This window comes from Lagenorhynchus albirostris, chromosome 1, assembly GCF_949774975.1.
Source record: "Lagenorhynchus albirostris chromosome 1, mLagAlb1.1, whole genome shotgun sequence".
Classification (NCBI taxonomy): Eukaryota; Metazoa; Chordata; class Mammalia; order Artiodactyla; family Delphinidae; genus Lagenorhynchus; species Lagenorhynchus albirostris.
In genome coordinates, this window is record NC_083095.1 from 176,781,128 (window position 1) to 176,799,200 (window position 18,073).

The window sequence follows — 18,073 nt, forward strand, 5'->3', positions numbered from 1 at the left end:
GTAGTATAGTCATTTTCACGCTGTTGATTCTTCCAGTCCAAGATCATGGTATATCTCTCCATCTGTTTGTATCGTCTTTAATTTCTTTCATCACTGTCTTATAGTTTTCTGAATACTGGTCTTTTGTCTCCTTAGGTAGGTTTATTCCTAAGTATTTTGTTCTTTTTATTGCAGTGGTAAATGTGAGTGTTTCCTTAATTTCACTTTCAGATTTTTCATCATTAGTGTATAGGAATGCAAGAGATTTCTGTGCATTAATTTTGCATCCTGCTACTTTACCAAATTCATTGAGTAGCTCTAGTAGTTTTCTGGTAGCATCTTTAGGATTTTCTATGTATAGTATCATGTCATTTGCAAACAGTGGCAGATTTACTTCTTCTTTTCCTATTTGGATTCCTTTTATTTCTTTTTCTTCTCTGATTGCTGTGGCTAAGACTTCCAAAACTATGTTGAATAATAGTGGTGAGAGTGGACAACCTTGTCTTGTTCCTTATCTTAGAGGAAATGCTTTGAGTTTTTCACCATTGAGAACGAAGTTGGCTGTGGGTTTTTCATATATGGACTTTATTATGTCGAGGTAAGTTCCCTCTATAACTACTTTGGGTAAGGTTTTTATCATAAATTGTTGTTGAATTTTGTTGAAAGCTTTTTTCATCTGTTGAGATGATCATATGGTTTTTCTCCTTCAATTTGTTTATATGGTGTATCACATTGATTGATTTGCATATATTGAAGAATCCTTGCATTCCTTGGATAAACCCCATTGATCATTGTGTATGATCCTTTTAATGTGTTGTTGGATTCTGTTTGCTAGTATTTTGTTGAGGATTTTTGCATCTATGTTCATGAGTGCTATTGGCCTGTAGTTTTCTTTCCTTGTGACATCATTGTCTTCCTTTTTGACATCTTTGTGACATCTTTGTTTTGGTATCAGGGTGATGGTGGCCTCATAGAATGAGTTGGGGCGTGTTCCTCCCTCTGCTGTATTTTGGAAGAGTTTGAGAAGAATAGGTGTAAGCTCTTCTCTAAATGTTTGATAGAATTCACCTGTGAAACCATTTGGTCTTGGGCTTTTGTTTGTTGGAAGATTTTGAATCATAGTTTCAATTTCAGTGTTTGTGATTGGTCTGTTTATATTTTCTGTTTCTTCCTGGTTCAGTCTCGGGAGGTTGTGCTTTTCTAAGAATTTGTCCATTTCCTCCAGGTTGTCCATTTTATTGGCATATTGTTGTAGTAATCTCTCATGATCCTTTGTATTTCTGCATTGTCAATTGTTGCTTCTCCTTTTTCATTTCTAATTCTATTGATTTGAGTCTTCTACCTTTTTTTCTTGATGAGTCTGGCTAATGGTTTATCAATTTTGTTTATCTTCTCAAAGAACCATCTTTTAGTTTTACTGGTCTTTTCTATTGTTTCCTTCATTTCTTTTTCATTTATTTCTGATCGGTTCTTTATGATTTCTTTCCTTCTGCTACCTTCGAGGTTTTTTTGTTCTTTGTCTAATTGCTTTAGGTGTAAGTTTAGGTTGTTTATTCGAGATGTTTCTTGTTTCTTGAGGTAGGATTGTATTGTTGTAAAATTCACTCTTAGAATTGCTTTTGCTGCATCCCATAGGTTTTGGATCATCATGTTTTCATTGTCATTTGTCTGTAGGTATTTTTTGATTTCCTCTTTGATTTTTTCAGTGATCTCTTGGTTATTTAGTAGTGTATTGTTTAGCCTTCATGTGTTTGTATTTTTTTACAGATTTTTTCCTGTAATTGATATCAAGTCTCATAGTGTTGTGGTTGGAAAAGATACTTGATACGATTTCAATTTTCTTAAATTTACCAAGGCTTGACTTGGGACCTAAGATATGATCTGTCCCGGAGAATGTTCCACGAGCGCTTGAGTAGAAAGTGTATTCTGTTGTTTTTGGATGGAATGTCCTATAAATATCAATGAAGTCCATCTTGTTTAATGTATCATTTAAAGCTTGTGTTTCCTTATTTATTTTCATTTTGGATGATCTGTCCATTGGTGAAAGTGTGGTGTTAAAGTCCCCTACTACGATTGTGTTACTGTCCATTTCCCCTTTTATAGCTGTTAGCATTTGCCTTATGTATGGAGGTGCTCCTATGTTGGGTGCATAAATATTTACAATTGTTATATCTTCTTCTTGGATTGGTCCCATGATCATTATGTGTGTGCTTCTTTGTCTCTTGTAATAGTCTTTATTTTAAAGTCTATTTTGTCTGATATGAGAATTGCTACTCCAGCTTTCTTCTGATTTCCATTTGCATGGAATATCTTTCTCCACTCCTCACTTTCAGTCTGTATGTGTCCTAGGTCTGAAGTAGGTCTCTTGTCGACCGCATATATACAGGTTTTGTTTTTGTATCCATTCAGCCAGTTTATGTCTTTTGGTTGGAGCATTTAATCCATTTACATTTAATGTAGTTATCAATATGTATGTTTCTATTACCATTTTCTTAATTATTTTGGGTTAGTTATTGTAGGTCTTGTCCTTCTGTTGTGTTTCCTGCCTTGAGAAGTTCCTTTAGCATTTGTTGTAAAGCTGGTATGGTGGTGCTGAATTCTCTTAGCTTTTGCTTGTCATTAAGGTTTTGATTTCTCCATCGAATCTGAATGAGATCCTTGCTGGGTAGAGTAATCTTTGTTGTAGTTTTTTCCCTTTCATCACTTTAAATATGTCTTGCCAATCCCTTCTGGCTTGCAGAGGTTCTGCTGAAAGATCAGCTGTTAACCTTATGGAAATTCCCTTGTATGTTATTTGTTGCTTTTTCCTTGCTGCCTTTAATATTTTTTCTTTGTATTATTTTTTTGATAGTTTGATTAATATGTGTCTTGGTGTGTTTCTCCTTGGATTTATTCTGTATGGGACTCTCTGCACTTCCTGGACTTGATTGACTATTTTCTTACCCATATTAGGGAATTTTCAACTATAATCTCTTCAAATTTTTTTCAGTCCGTTTCTTTTTCTGTTCTTCTTCTTGAACCCCTATAATTCGAATGTTGGTGCATTTAATGTTGTCCCAGAGGTCTCTGTGTCTCATGTTTATTTTTGCATTGGTGCAGGCCATACCTGACTTTTGTGATGTTGCCAAACTCCTAACTCCATTATCTGTGTCGTGATCTGCTTTTATTTTGCTACTTTGCTATTCTTTGTTTTTTTGGGCCATGCCCCGCGGCATGGGGGATCTTAGTTTCCTGACCAGGGATCAAACCCTTGCCCCCTGCAGTGGAAACACAGAGTCCTAACCACTGGACCACCAGGAAATTCCCTTTTCTTTTCTTTATTTCACCTAACACAGAAAAGTGAGGTGGGGATGTTTGGAAAACCTTGTTTGCCGGAGTTTTGGAGAAAACAAAGAATGTTAATCGCTTTTCTTAGAAACATAACTACCATATTACAAACATAACTTCTGAATATAGGGCCTCTCTTTGTAGAAAATTATCATGGGGTTCCCCTTACTTTAACTCGTTCAACCTATCCCTCTTTGCAGGATCCCAGCCAAAATCCCTGGTAAATCTTTTTGTTAAATACGTTTAACTGGTGTATCTCATTGTGCCTGGTGGGTCTTCTGTTTCATAGCCTCACAGGTCCATTAGTAATTTCCCTACAGTTAGAGAAATTGTTCTTTACGTAAGGAATACGTTTCCTCTTTCTGTGCCAGGGGGCTCAAAAGGCAGCCGATTTTCATACTAACATTTCTTCAGTTGAATCGAATAAATACATATTGCAAACTCTGGTGAGGAGAGGATTGAAGTTAAGAAGGTAATTTAAAATCTACTTCATTAGATCAGGTGTGAAGATATACAAATGGCAACAGGGATGGAAAGGAGGGGGTGTTAATAGGTCCTGACTGATTGGACATGTGACTGGAGGAAAAAGTCATTCCAAAGGCCATTTTAGAGTTTTGAGCACTGAAGTTTTGAGCAGTCTTCTGAAGTTTTGAGTGTCAGGGGAGAGGTCCTAGTTGAGGAGAAAGAGCGTTATGAATCAGAAGTGACTTCATGTCATCGGAGTGAAAATATCCAGCAGGCTATGGAGATGTGGGAGGAGCGCTCAAGAGAGAGGTTGACATTCCTGATGTAAATTTGTCATCAGCCTGAGTGACAGTTAAAGCCGTGAGGATGAATGGGTTTTCAGGAAGGGTGTAGAGGAAAAGAGAAGAGACTGGTGATTAGTTAAGACTTATTGCCACTTCTCTCTTTAAATGTGGCTGCTACAGGTATATGCTTAATTTGGCAAGAACTAGGGAATATATCTATGTGAGAAAGCTTTCAAGAAGAATAAAGTTAATCTGTAGAGAATAGATTTTTTTTTATTGGTAAACACTATTCATCCAGTAGCTTAAATATTTTAATAACTATGTTATAATAATAGCTAACACTAATGCCAACTATAGTCCAAGTGCAGTTGTACATGTAATAACTCATTAATCCTTACATAAACCTTATCATATAGGTAATAACTTATTATTTTTATCAGTACCTTTTTACAAAGAAAACTGAGGCACAGAGATATTAAGTACCTTCTCCAAGGTCTTGCTATGAAGTGGTGTATCTGGGATCTGAATTCAAGGAGTCTGGTTCCAAATATACACTTTAGTCACTGTGCTATATTGGCCTCATATGAAACTACCCCTATGTAACAAAATTTGATAGACCTTTCCCAGCATGGTCCTGACTTATAATTAGTCACATGGTTATTCTGTTTTATGTGAAGAGGAGATGACTTTCTGAGGGCTATATATTGATGATTTGCTGGACACATTATGGATGTTTCTTATATTTTTAATAGACTAGTAGATAGCGTCTGGTTCAAAAGAAATGTATTAGTACATCTTGTACAGAAACAAAAGAGAATGCAGCACAGAAAAATGCAGACCATCTGTTAAGCTAAGAAGCAGTGTGATGTTTTGGCATAATAAAATGTTTATATTATGAACAAGGCTGAGCAGTGCACACAAGTTTAATGCATCCATGAATTAAGCCTCACACATCATTGGTATTCATTAGTGAAAGAGGGATAATACTTTCCACCAACACACCAATTTTCTATTGATTTAAGTAATTAGGATTACTTGATCTTTCCAAGTTTCTCAGATTCATTATACCAGAGTATTTCCTGGTGGAGACTGGGCTGGCTTCACATCACAATATAACATTCAGTCATTTTAACAATAAGTCACTGAACAATGATTTCCAGTCAGTGTCCCAAGCTGCGTCTAGATAATGGCAGAAAATGTGCAGGAGGATACCACAAGGACATCCAAGGCAGGACTGTGAGTAAAATTCAGAGAACCAGAGGTGGAAGTGAAGCACAGATGAAAAAGGCCAAGAATCAAGAGTTCAAGATGGAGCATGGGTCCAAGAACTGGTAAATACTAAATAGTATGAATGCATAGGAACCAAACTTAGGAGATGATATGGGGCAGAAACCAGGTGACTGTTGCTTCATTTCACAAACATGTTACCTAACTTAGACATGTGGGATAGAGGTGACTGTACATTTTCTTGTTCTTCAAAGTGTACGTTTAGATCTCTTTCCACTTGGAATTGGTATGGTCACCCAAGTGTTTCTAGGAAGTGACATGTTTCTTATTTGTAGGCTCTGTGCTATAAGACTGTCAGGTAATCATGTTCCTTGCTCTTTGTTTTTGTTTTATTTCATTTTTCTTATCCAGGTTGTTTTTGAAGGCCAGATGATTTCAACTCATGAACAGGATGAAGTCATAGCTATTGATGATATATCCTTCAGCTCAGGCTGCTTGCCTGCAAATGGTAAGAGCTTTTCCTTATTTTGATCCTTAATTGTATAATAAATGCAGTGCAGTTTAACTATTGTATAATGACTTTGATCTGCTCTTTATTTTTACTTAATGCTTTAGAGTGAGCTATTTCCCATTGTTCTAATACACTGTGTAACAATGACTAGATTTATGCTAGAGGTGAAGGCAGGGTATTTTTCACTGCTGAGGCTATGAAGAGCTGAAAGGTGTAATTTAGTCTCAGATTTGGGACCTTGTAGCCATGTTTACACTGTTTAGTTAAATCTTACCCAGCGAACTCTATGCCTTCTAGGAGATCGGGAGAAAACTGGCCTCCATAGACTTGAAATTATCTTCTTGGAGAATCAATTTGACTATGCCACTGAAAGACACAAATGGAGAAACATATTAATTATAATCTATTTTCTATTTAGACTGAAACAACTAGATCAATAAACCACACAGATCTAAAAAGTCATCCATAGCGGTCCCTTGATTATATTAACTGTATAATATTCAATTCACCAGTCACATTGTTCTCAATAGAAATGTTCAATGTTTAAAATATAAATTGGTAATGATAAAATTAACTTAGTCTAATAAGCAATAACTATACATATTCAGATATATATTATAGATATTTGATAGATATTTTTCCTTTTGAAATTTTATTATGATATAGTAGAATAAAGATAGCTATTTTGTAGAGAGGATTCCCTGTTCTAATTTTGTACAAAGATATGGTAGTCGTGGTAAAAAATATTCCAGTAACAGAAGAGATGGATTGGTCTCCCTAAGAGAAATCAAGGAAACTTGATAAAGGGTGTTTGTATTGCGCTTTGATGTTTAAAAAGCACTCCTGCTGTTATGATAAGACCTTACAGGTATGTGTCTTTTGCCTCTCAAACCAAGATAAGGTTTTACAGGAGCTGATGACAGCACCTTCTAAACACTGGAACACATAAAGGTCTCTTTCATCTTTGTACTGTCAGTTCTCAGTATATGTTAGTAAGAAATCATGATAGGATAAATTGAAACATAGGTAAATTGAAATGGAGAACTTTAAAGGAACAGACTATAACCTCTACCCATTCCTAGAAGTAAATAATTTAAGTATAAACATCAGTGCCTTTTCACTAAAAGAAGATAATATTTATTAGATTTATCAGAAGAGAATCAATATACCAGTGTAGAATACATTGTTAACTCCAGACAAAGTATGATCTGCCATTCAAATGTCCCCTAATAATTCCTCTTCTCTTACTGTACATGGTTGTTCCTGAGGCCAGAGCACAGCCTGCTTATGCTTGAGTTTTAATGAGACACCTAGTCCCTGACCCTGATCACTTCAGCAGGGTCTTTATATAGTCTCAGTTTTATAGTTGCTGCAGAAATTGAGGTCTGCCAAACAAAATGATCCCTAATAGTTCTGTTTATTGCCCAGTCTGGCTGATCACCCTCAAAGGAGAATAAAGCAGTGAAATCAGCTATTGGCTGGACTTTCTGAACCATCAGGAAGTTAGGAACTGGCTGTTGCCCTTGAAACTTTGTTTACATTACAGATTTACACAGGAGAATGCTTGGGTTGTGCTTGGGACTTGAGATCGCTTGTAATAGGACTCATTTCAGACATGAACTTACTCTTCATCTTTGGCTCTGGGAACCAAAGCCATTTCCCTAATTACCCATGATCCATACACTGGGACAGAGGCTGGTGTAGATGGGCTATAATAATTACTCAGAAGACGAATGCCAGATTTTTAGTAAGCACTTAAAAGAACTCCTTAAAATCACTATAGAATTTTTTTTAAAAAAGCAATAGTAGTGGGAGTGAGAGCATCAGAAAGTTGGACATTCAAGGAAAAGTTGTGGTCACATAGAAAAAATATTGGAGTCTACAATTTCTAAGAATAGTTCTAGATAGTGTTATCACCCTATTATTTTGAGTTGGTGTAGAAATAAAGTTTACTGAAGATGAGACATGAACTTTAAAGCTAAATTATTGGGCAGGCCTTTTACATGGATATTGAAGTTATACAAGGTTACAAGGAAAAGGCCTAGAGAAGAAGACTTTGAAATCCAAGACTGAAGTCTTTAGTGAATATGGACATCAGATCTCCTGCATGGATGACACAGGGCTATAAGTTGGATGTCATGGGCCAAGATGTGTTTACAACATGGAAGAATGAATCATTGTATAGAAGCAACATTGGGGATTTAGAAGGATGACAATTTTAATTTTAGGCCTTTTGTTTTATGGGGCGTTGGAAAAGGAGGTCTCCCCTTGGGAAAGCTACAAAGGAAGTGGTCTCTTTTTGGGGAAAGCCAGGACTCAGGTAAGGTCACAGAGTGTACTTTGACTCCTTGAAGGTGAGAGTGCAGGGGTTTTGTTTTTTTGTTTTTCAAATAGAAGGAGGAAAACACAGCAGCGTGAGGATGAATAATGGAGAAAAAGGATAAAGCATCATGGGATAGGACTGGCACTTGGATGGACTTCTGTTCTGTAAATGGTGAGAATGTGAGAGGTGGTAAAGTTAAGTAGCATTGAATTTTCAAATGAGACTCTGCAGTCAAGTTCAGGCACTCTCAGGATAGACTGCACCTAGTTAACCATCAGAATCACATAGAAGAGCGATAGATTCTGGGATTCACTCCAGACCTGATAGATGGGAATCACTGAGGATGGAGCCTACATTTAAAGTCATGTTCTCAGGAAATTTTTGTGAAGTCAGCCAATCCTAGGTTTAAGAACAGAACTAACCTTTTGGGATCCACAAGACCTAGTCTCGTGTTGATTATTGCACTTGGCCGTGACTGCCCTGGAGCAGGGTTCTGGATGACTAGAGTCTGTGGTTTCAGTCTCATGCGGTCCTGGTGGTGACAGTCCAGGTAGGGGAAGCAGGCAGATACAACCTAACATCTTCTGGACATTTCCATCAGAAAATCCTACTCCAATGGACAATAGGGTTAGGTATGCATTTGGAAGCAAGAAAGCAGAAAAGATTGCTTAGATGACTTAATAGAGGATATAAACAGTCATGGCATAGGTTCTTCAACTCTGATACTGCTAAATTCAAGGACTAACAGACTTCCTTTGTATTTCCCTCATGCTTGTCATCTTATGCTCATAGAATAACCTCTCACATTCAGGGCAGGAAGAAGGAAGGAACGGGAAGTGACGTAGTTTCGGACACGTCATTCATCGGCTAGGTGATTTTCAGGCAGACAACCTTAGTTGCTAGGGAGACTAAGAAAACTGAAGATTTAGATTTGGCCTCTGTAATAAAGGCAGGCAAGGGGAACAGGTTTATAAGTCGAGGGCGCAAATATATTTGCTACAGAAATTCAACATCAGTGTGTTTAGAATTAAATCCCAATCTTCTTTCAAATTCTGTTCCTTCTCCTGCGTTCCCTGTTTTAGTTGTTGGCATCTGTTTGGTCTCACTCAGGAGCCAAGGAGTTGTCCTTAAATCCTTCTTTCCTTTTCTCATCTCCACATTAATTTGGTTAAAAACGTTATTGAGGGAATGTCCTTATATTTCTCAAATTGTCTCCACTTATTTATTCATTATTATTTATCCAACTCTGATTTTGTTTGCCCCATTTTTTTTCTCTTGGATTGTTAAAAATTCCGGTTTCAGTCTATTTCACTCCCCTGTTCACTACTCCCTGCTATCCACCAGATTGTACTTTCTAACATCCAAATGTGACCAATCTCTATTTTGTTTAAATCCATCAGTAAGTCTCATTGCCTTCAGAATGGAATTGAAATTTTTTGTCATGACGTAAGCTCACCAGGATCCTGCTCTTAGGCACCAGCCCAACTTCTTCCTTCTTAATTTCCCCAAGAATTCCCATATTCTGGCCAAAAAGAACTACCTGTGAATCCAGCAACACAGTGTTATCTCATTCTTGGGTATCTTTTCAAACCTTGCTCCCTCTTCTTATTTCATGAAAAAAATTTTTGGCCTGTTCTGCTACTAGATATCCTTCCAGACTGAGTCAATGTCTCTTTTCTGAGAAGCCTCTTACAGAAAATCCCTCCCCCACTCCCACTCCCTGTACACACACACACACACACACACACACACACACACACACACACACACACACACACACACACACACACACACAGTGTATTAATTTATCTCTACAACTAAATGCTGAGTTTCTTGAGGGCAAAGTTAGTAGTGTCTTACTCATTTGTGGATCCCGAGTGCAGAGCAAGTACTTAATAAATAATTGATTGAATAAAGAATATGTGCAATTATCTAAACATCAAGTATTTGGGATTTTGTGTGAATTCTTCTTCTTTCTTTTAAGCTACAGCACCATTCTATAAAAATCAGGTTTAAATAAAATATCATGGGAATATGTTTAAAGCAGTACTTACGCTTATGCTAAGAAATATTATATTATTTTTAGGTTTTTGTTTTAGTATCAAAAATAAAGATATGTCTTCAAACTATATAATGTGATTTTTTATCTAGGATGAATTAATCTGGGCCAAGCATTTGCCATATTTTAGTAGAAACATAGTGTTTTTGTCATTTTATAGCCGAAATATAGTACTTGGAAATGAATACTGCTTGGAAGTGAATGCTGTAATATGTCTTTTGGGGGTTATTGTGGTTATAAAAATGGTTCTAAGATACATAGGTTTTCTGACAAGACTTCTTTATTTTCTTATTTCTTCAAACCAGTGTGCTTTCAAAAATTTGTTCTAATTTTTTTTTGTTTTGTTTTGAGAGTAGGGAGCAATTCTATTACTGTGTTTTTATTTTCTATGTTCTGATGCTTTGATGTCTGGGGTCTTGCTGACCCTGGAGGGGTCAGGGTGAGCCAATTCCTAGAGACGGTAAAACAGCTCACCTTACAGTGTATGTTTCAAATGCAAACCGACCAATCCAGAGCACCCACCCCAGCCACTTTAGGCTTTCACACTCTGGGTCACTATGTACCTGCCCTAATCACCCCAGGGTCAGTGCATGTTTTCTAAGACCACCATAAAAACATACCACAGGCTGGGTAAGCAACAGAAATTCATTTTCTCGTGATTCTGGAGGCTGCAAGTCCAAGGTCAAGGTGTCACCAAGTTTGCTTTCTTTGGAGTCTTCTTCCTTGCCTGTGGATGACTGTCTTCTCTCTGGATCTTCACAGTCTTCTCTCTGTGTGTGTCGATGTCCTAAATGCCTCTTCTTATAAGGACACCAATCATATTGGATTAGAACCCACCAATATGACCTCATTTTACCTTAATTACCTCTGTATACCTCCAAATATGGTCACATTCTGAGGTGCTGAGGGTTTGGACTTCAACATATGAATTGGGAGTGGCGGGTACAGTTCAGCCCATAAGAGCAAGGTACTAAACAACTAGGGACAACCCTGACTGAATAAATGAAATATTGATGGATTTGCAGATCATGGCTCTATGTTTGTCGAATGTCATGGAAATAAATACCCAAAAGTACAATTTTACTGTATATAATTTTTAAAAAAGAAATAGTTTACAATTGGAAATAGTTTACAATTGGAAAAATTCTGATGATGAGTAATCCACCATATAGATTATTAAGTGTAGTATTATCTTTAGGGAAGAAACATAACTGATTCTCTCTACTTACTCTTTTCTATAGAAATACAGCTCTCTTTATAAAAGCGCTAGATACAGGTATTTTCGTGGTTTCTGAATATTTTCAAGATGAAAAATAAAACTAAATTCTTTTTATAATATTAAAGAAATCTTTTAGAGTATTCCCACACTTTCAAACAGTATCTTTCTAATTACTGCCCTTCCCAAGATACAAGTATTCACTGTACATTTATTGAAAGAAGACCTGTTTAGACTTTATCAAAGTCTAAAAAGACCCAGGTTTGTGACTGTGACTAAATAAGAATGTGCTTAATCACTGATTCTTAAATAACATTGCTTCTTGAGCAAATTACTGTATATTTTTATAAAGATTGCATGTTAGGGCTCATAATCAAATATCATGAATATTCTGTGAATATTTTTAGGTTGGTTTGCCAGGACTTTGCCTTAATCTCATTTTAAAACATTCCAAATACACAAATTATTCCTTAATGAGAACCTGAATAATGCTTATATATTACCCAGTTAAATAAGCATTATTTAACTAGTTACCTTTTTTATCTTATTAACTTCTAGCTACCTTTTAAGATCTAATGACTATTCACTGAAATTCATTGATGTTTTAAGAAAACTGATAAAGAAATTGTCAAAAGCCCCTGGAGTCAAAAGTGGATGTCAGTTATAACTTTTGCTGCAATGGCCTTGAGGCTTGGACTTCATTCTCTTCCATCTGAGTTATGTGGCCAATTTCACATAACCTGTTCGTACAAGATAAGACTTGAAGGATGGCAGGCTCTACACATGTGTCTTCATTGGTATAGAGACTTTGAAATTGTTGGCAAAGCTTCATCCTGCTGATTGTACATCATTGATGGAGAATTTTAAAATGCCAAACGTAATTTTCTACTGCTGGATTGTGGTGCAATATAAAAATGAAAGAGGGTGTGGGGAGGGAGAGAAAATGAATATGAATATATTAAATAGCTTTGAGCTATTTAAATAGCTAAATGACATCTTTAAATAGCTTTGAGCTCTGAAATAGAATGCACTAAAATAAAAAGCTGTCCAGGAGATTAGTTGATTGACAACTTATTAACCCCCATCATATCATTGTTTTTGTGTTTGCAAATTCCAATTTGGGGGACTAAAGGTAGTAGAAGTGGTTGATATTGGTGGAAGATATTTAATAGCAACTGATACAAGCTGAATTTTAAATTCCATGCAGTTTATAATTGACTATTTTGCTATTTTTATTTACAGTACTTTTGCGGTTATTGTATAAATAGTGAAAAATTAAAGATAATATACAACATTTAATTGAACAATGGCAAACATTTAATTATGCAGCTCCAGGGGCTGAAGATTTGTAGCTATTATACAAATCTACAAAAATTACAGTTTTAATTGTTTCATGGTAATTGTTATTGTGCAATCTTAGTTTCATTTATTGCCCACACTCCCTTAATTGCATATGCAGTTTTATTTTCAGTGGATCTTATGTTCAGGAAGCTTTGCATATTCATCATTTGTTAGCTTCCATTATGAGAAACCAGATTATGGATGTTATTCGTAAATCATTTTCACAACCAATCGCTTCAATTTTATTTCCAATACAGATGTGAACAATTTATATAGAGTCTGTGCTGTTGTAAAAGATTTCATTGAATTGGTCTTAGGTCACTTATTCATTCATTCATTCAACAAGTATATATTGAACATCTATGTTATGTCAAGAATTTTTCTAGACATGAGGGAGAGGCAGTGAAAAAACAAATGGTAATCCCTGAGTTTATGGAATTTATATTTTAGTCATAAAGAGAAAGAAGCTAAGCAAGTAAATAGAAAAATGTACTTTATGTCAAGTGGTGTTATGTGCTATGGGTACAATAAACCAGAAAACTGAGATAAGGGTGCCACAGGCAAGGGGGAGATAAGTTTTAAATAGAGTGGTCAGGCATGGTCACGTGAAGAACATATTTTCTGAGCAAAAAAAAAAAAAAAAAGTTGAGAGATCAAGCCATGTGTATATTGGAAGGAAGCCACGTGTCAAGGCGAAGGTTCTGAAGCAAGCGTAAGCCTGGTTTGTAAGAGGAGGATCATGGAAAGGACTTTTGCATGCATTTCGTGTAGGATAGAAGCCCGTGTGATGATTTTGAGCAGAGGAGACATGATCTGACCTGCTGCTTGATTTAGCTTTAATATGTTCTTCTTGTCCTTCTTTCTGTAAATGGATAGTTAAATTATAGGATTTGAGGTCAATCATTTTTCATTCCTAATGAAAACTTTTATAATTACTAATTTCCTTCTAAGTACTGTTTTAGCTCTATGACACAAATTTTAGTAAGTTATATTTTCATTCAGATCAAACAAAATACTTGGTTATCTCAAAGTTTTATTTAAACGTGTGATATTTAATTACCGAATAAATGTGGATTTCCCAGATGTGTAGTTTAATTTTGTTTTAGTTTGAGGATATTGAAAGATAATAATGGGGCAAGGGCAGCGACAAGGAGGCAAAATAAGAAGTTTTAACTATAATCCAGAAAGAATGATGTTCCCTTAACTGAGAATTGGTAGTAGTAGTGAGTACCTCACTGTAGTGAGATTCCGGATGTGTTTTATAGATCAAGCAAAGATTTGCTGATGGATGGCATGTCTGATGAAAGTAAGAGACGTATCATACATGACTCTACTCTTTTTACCTGAACTAGAAGGATGGAGTTGTCATGGACTGAGACGAGAAAAATGTGGGAGGAGAAAGTTTGGGCCGAGAAAATCAGAAAATATGCCTAGTTCCAGACATATTTCTTTTGAGATGCATGTTGGTTATCCAAGGGAAGTGGCCAGGTCGGGAACAGGATATATCAGAGTCCAGTCAAAGGTCTGGACCTAAGTTATAGTTTTATGAGTTATTGGCATTGGAAATGTTTTAAAGGCAGGAGGCTAGGTGATATTAACAAGATTGTGAGAAGAGACGAGATCCAAGGCTAATGTCACCTTGTGTAACATCGACGAGATGAGGGAAAACCGGCCAAGGAGACGAGAATAAACGCTAGTCATTTAAGACGAAAACCAGGAGAAAATTATGTACCAGGATCCAGTGAAGAAAACATTTCAAGTAAAAGGGAGTGATCAACTATATCAATATTACTGATATGTCAGGTATGTTGGGAAGGAAAAATTAAATATTATTGTAGGTTAACAATGGAGAGGTCAACTTTGATATATGTAGTTTCAGTGCAGTGGTAAGGGTTAAAAAAAAAAAAGGAATAGAGTTCTGATATATGTTACACCAACATGAATAAACCTTGACAACATCTGAGAAGTAAAAAGTCAAACACAAGGGCTTCCCTGGTGGCGCAGTGGTTGAGAGTCCGCCTGCCAATGCAGGGGACACGGGTTTGTGCCCCGGTCCGGGAAGTTCCCACATGCCGCAGAGTGGCTGGGCCCATGAGCCATGGCCGCTGGGCCTGCGCGTCCGGAGCCTGTGCTCCGCAACGGGAGAGGCCGCAACAGTGAGAGGCCCGCATACCGCAAAAAAAAAAAAAAGTCAAACACAAGAAGCTATATAATGTGTGAATCAATTTTATAAAATGTGCGGAATAGGCAAAGTCATCAGAAAGCAGATCAGAGGTTGCCAGAGGCTGAGGAGGGGGAGAGAATGGGAGTGATTGCTCACGGATACAGGGTTTTATTTTGGAGTGATGGAAATGTTTTGGAATTAGATAACGGTGATAATTGTATGACACTGAGAATGTATAAAAGCCACCAAATTGTGTACTTTTAAATGGTTAAAGTGGTGAATTTTAGGTTATATGAATTTTAACTTCATTTTTAAAAAATTGAAAAAAAAACCCTCATTGAAACAGATGCAAGAGAGAATGGGGGGAGAAGAAGTGGTGTTGGAATCAGTGAGAATAGGCAGAACTTGGAGAAGTTAGTTGGAGGGAGTTGGAGGTTTAATTTTCTTAAGATGGGTGAAATTGTGGCCTCTTGTATACTGAAGGGAAAGAAAGCATGTGGGATGTAAAAGAGGGGAGGAAATTGCTGGAATGATTGCAGAATAGGGGAGAGGAGATGCATTTCCGGGGTAAATGAAAGGAGTGGACCTAGAGAAGAGAAGGACTGGTTGATCAGAGTTAAGAAGAGGAAAGGCATGTGGGTGGCGGTGCAGGTGGTGGGGCTTGTGAGGTTTTCTTCTGGTTTCTCTCATTTTCCCAATGAAACATAAAGCAAGATGATTAGCTCAGGGGGAGGAGGAGTTGGAGATTTAAGGAGTGGGTAGAGGGTTTTGAACAGTTGTCTAGAAATGGAAGAAAAGGAAAGAATTAGGAAGATGTAGCGGGATGGCCCCAGTGCAATGAAGTGAGTAGTCAGGGATATGAAGTCGTTTCAGTCAGCTTGGTGTCGACCCATCACTCCCGTTCATCTGCACGGATGCAGGTGGAGCGCATCGCGTGGGTCTCAGCCTATTCACAGTGATGCTATCTGCCAGGAATCTCAGGCGCTCACCTGGGCCCAGATTACATGTCGTGAGTCCCCACAGACATTTCCCAGACCAGAGGCAGTGTTGTGATGTTGTGGCTAGTCCAGCCCTTGCGGTTCTTATGATTACGAGACACACCCCTGCAACAACCATCAGGTAACTTTGGAAAAACAAGGTTTGCTTCTTACAGGTCCTGGAGGGTACCCAGCACATCCAGGGGCCATACAGCGAGGTTGTGGGGAGAGAGAGTAAACCTAGGGTTCTGCCTTTGTTGGGGTCGAGGGTGGGGTGCCTAGGGTTTCCCGGTTTTACTTTTTATTGTTGAATTTAAAACATACAAGTGGGAATTAAAGTGTAGTAAGGGAAAAGCTGGGTCACTCGAGTGCTCAGTTATCTAGGTCACCAAGGGCTTTTGAAAAGGGGAACTTCATGGGTGGGACTCACTGGCTCTTTATCCAGTGTGTAGGGGGCAATGTGTTTATTAGAGATGGATGTCTTTGAAATGGATGCCTCAGCAATCAAAAGGTTGATGTCAGGCACTTACGTTACAATCAAGAAAGCTAATTGTCAGGCACTTACACTACATGAAGGATTGTACTTGTCAGGGTTTTTGTCCTGAGTTTGTGGAAGCATGAGAAGAGCCAGCAGATGACTATTTTCTAACACCAGTAAGAAAAGAAATGAGGACATGAGAGAGGATGAAAGGAATTGCAAAACTGGAGGACCATTAGCTTTGTAGGTCCTGATGCTGTCAAAAATTATTTTACAGTAGAGATACTAGAGGGAGTGAGTGGAAAGATAGGGGTGATGGTTGGGGAGTGGGCCCCTCATAATTAAGATAGAGGAAGTGTTATCACCATTAGTTACGATCCTATTCAGCCGAGTGGTGGCAGAAGTGGTTTTACATCAGCAGTTCTCCTTCATGAGCATCAGTAAGAAAAATAGAGAAATTGAAGGGCAAGATGAATGTGAACATTGAAGTGACAGAGAGTGACATTGAGCCAACGGGTAAAGTAATCAGGGATTGAGGGGTAGGGCACCAGTGTCTGTAGATGACTGTAACAAGATGTCAAAAGATTCAAAGCTCAGATATTTAGGAAGGTGAGAAACCTCCATACTGTTCTCCATAGTGGCTGTACCCATTTACATTCCCACCAACACTTCAGGAGGGTTCCCTTTTCTCCACATCCTCGCCAACATTTGGTATTCGTGTTCTTTCTGATGATAGCCATTCTGACTGTATAAGATGATGTCTCATTGCAGTTTTGATTTGCATTTCCCTGATAATTCGTGATGTTGAGCATTTTTTCATGTGCCTGTTGGCCATCTGCATTTCTTCTTTAAAAAAAATGTCTATCCAGTTCTTCTGTCCATTTTTTTAATCAGGTTGTTTGTTTTTTTGATGTTGAGTTGTATGAGCTTTTTATATATTTTGGATATTAACCCTTTATCAGTCATCATTTGCAAATATTTTTTCCCATTCAGTAGGTTTTCTTTTCATTTTGTCCGTTTCCTTTGCTTTGCAAAAACTTTTAAGTTTAATTAGATCCCATTTGTTTATTTTTGCTTTTATTTCCTTTAAGAGATGGATCCAAAAATATATTGCCGCGATTTATGTCAGAGTGTTCCGCCTATGTTTTCCTCTAAGAGTTTTACAGAGATCTGATTAAAATCCAGAAGCACTGGCATGGTTGTTTTTTTCTCTCTCTCTCCTCTCTCTGAATCGATCTCTCTTTGTCTGTGTAATGAATCTCCCTAAGGCATGATGCTGCCATAGAGAGGAGTTGGGTTGAGCATGCTCTGTAGAACAAATATTAACATTTTAAGAAATACATGATCCTTTCTAGTGACAGGTACCTGCATCTCACTTCTTGCCAATCTTACAGATGAAATTTTACCATGTCAAGAAACATCGAATACCAAGATGGAACAATGCCATCCAGATATAAGTCTCTGCAGAGTTGATTCTACAGATGAAGGATTGAGGTGTAAGTGTTAAGATGAGATGTCTGCCTGCCTTGTCAGTGTGTAGGCCATCCATGAGACTCAGAAGTCTAACAGGAATATCAGACCACTAGTAGGGATACTCACTTGACAAACTCTGTTGCCATCTATGTCTTAGTTTTAGCAGGAGTATCATTGGGGTTTTAGCTGAAGTGTTACTGCAAGTCTGTTGTTTATTCAAAAAGTGAAAGACAGTAAATATGTCAATTT

The 18,073-nt window shown here is 37.4% G+C and overlaps 1 protein-coding gene across 1 annotated transcript in view; it reads left to right on the forward strand.

Annotated features, from left to right (window-relative positions):
- Nucleotides 1-18,073, forward strand: part of MALRD1 (MAM and LDL receptor class A domain containing 1) — a 567,689-nt gene that overhangs the window by 29,374 nt on the left and 520,242 nt on the right. Inside the window, exons 5-6 of the mRNA XM_060121258.1 lie at nt 5,694-5,790; nt 17,746-17,847. Of these exons, the coding sequence (XP_059977241.1) occupies nt 5,694-5,790; nt 17,746-17,847 (199 nt within the window). The remainder of the gene's footprint in view (nt 1-5,693; nt 5,791-17,745; nt 17,848-18,073) is intronic.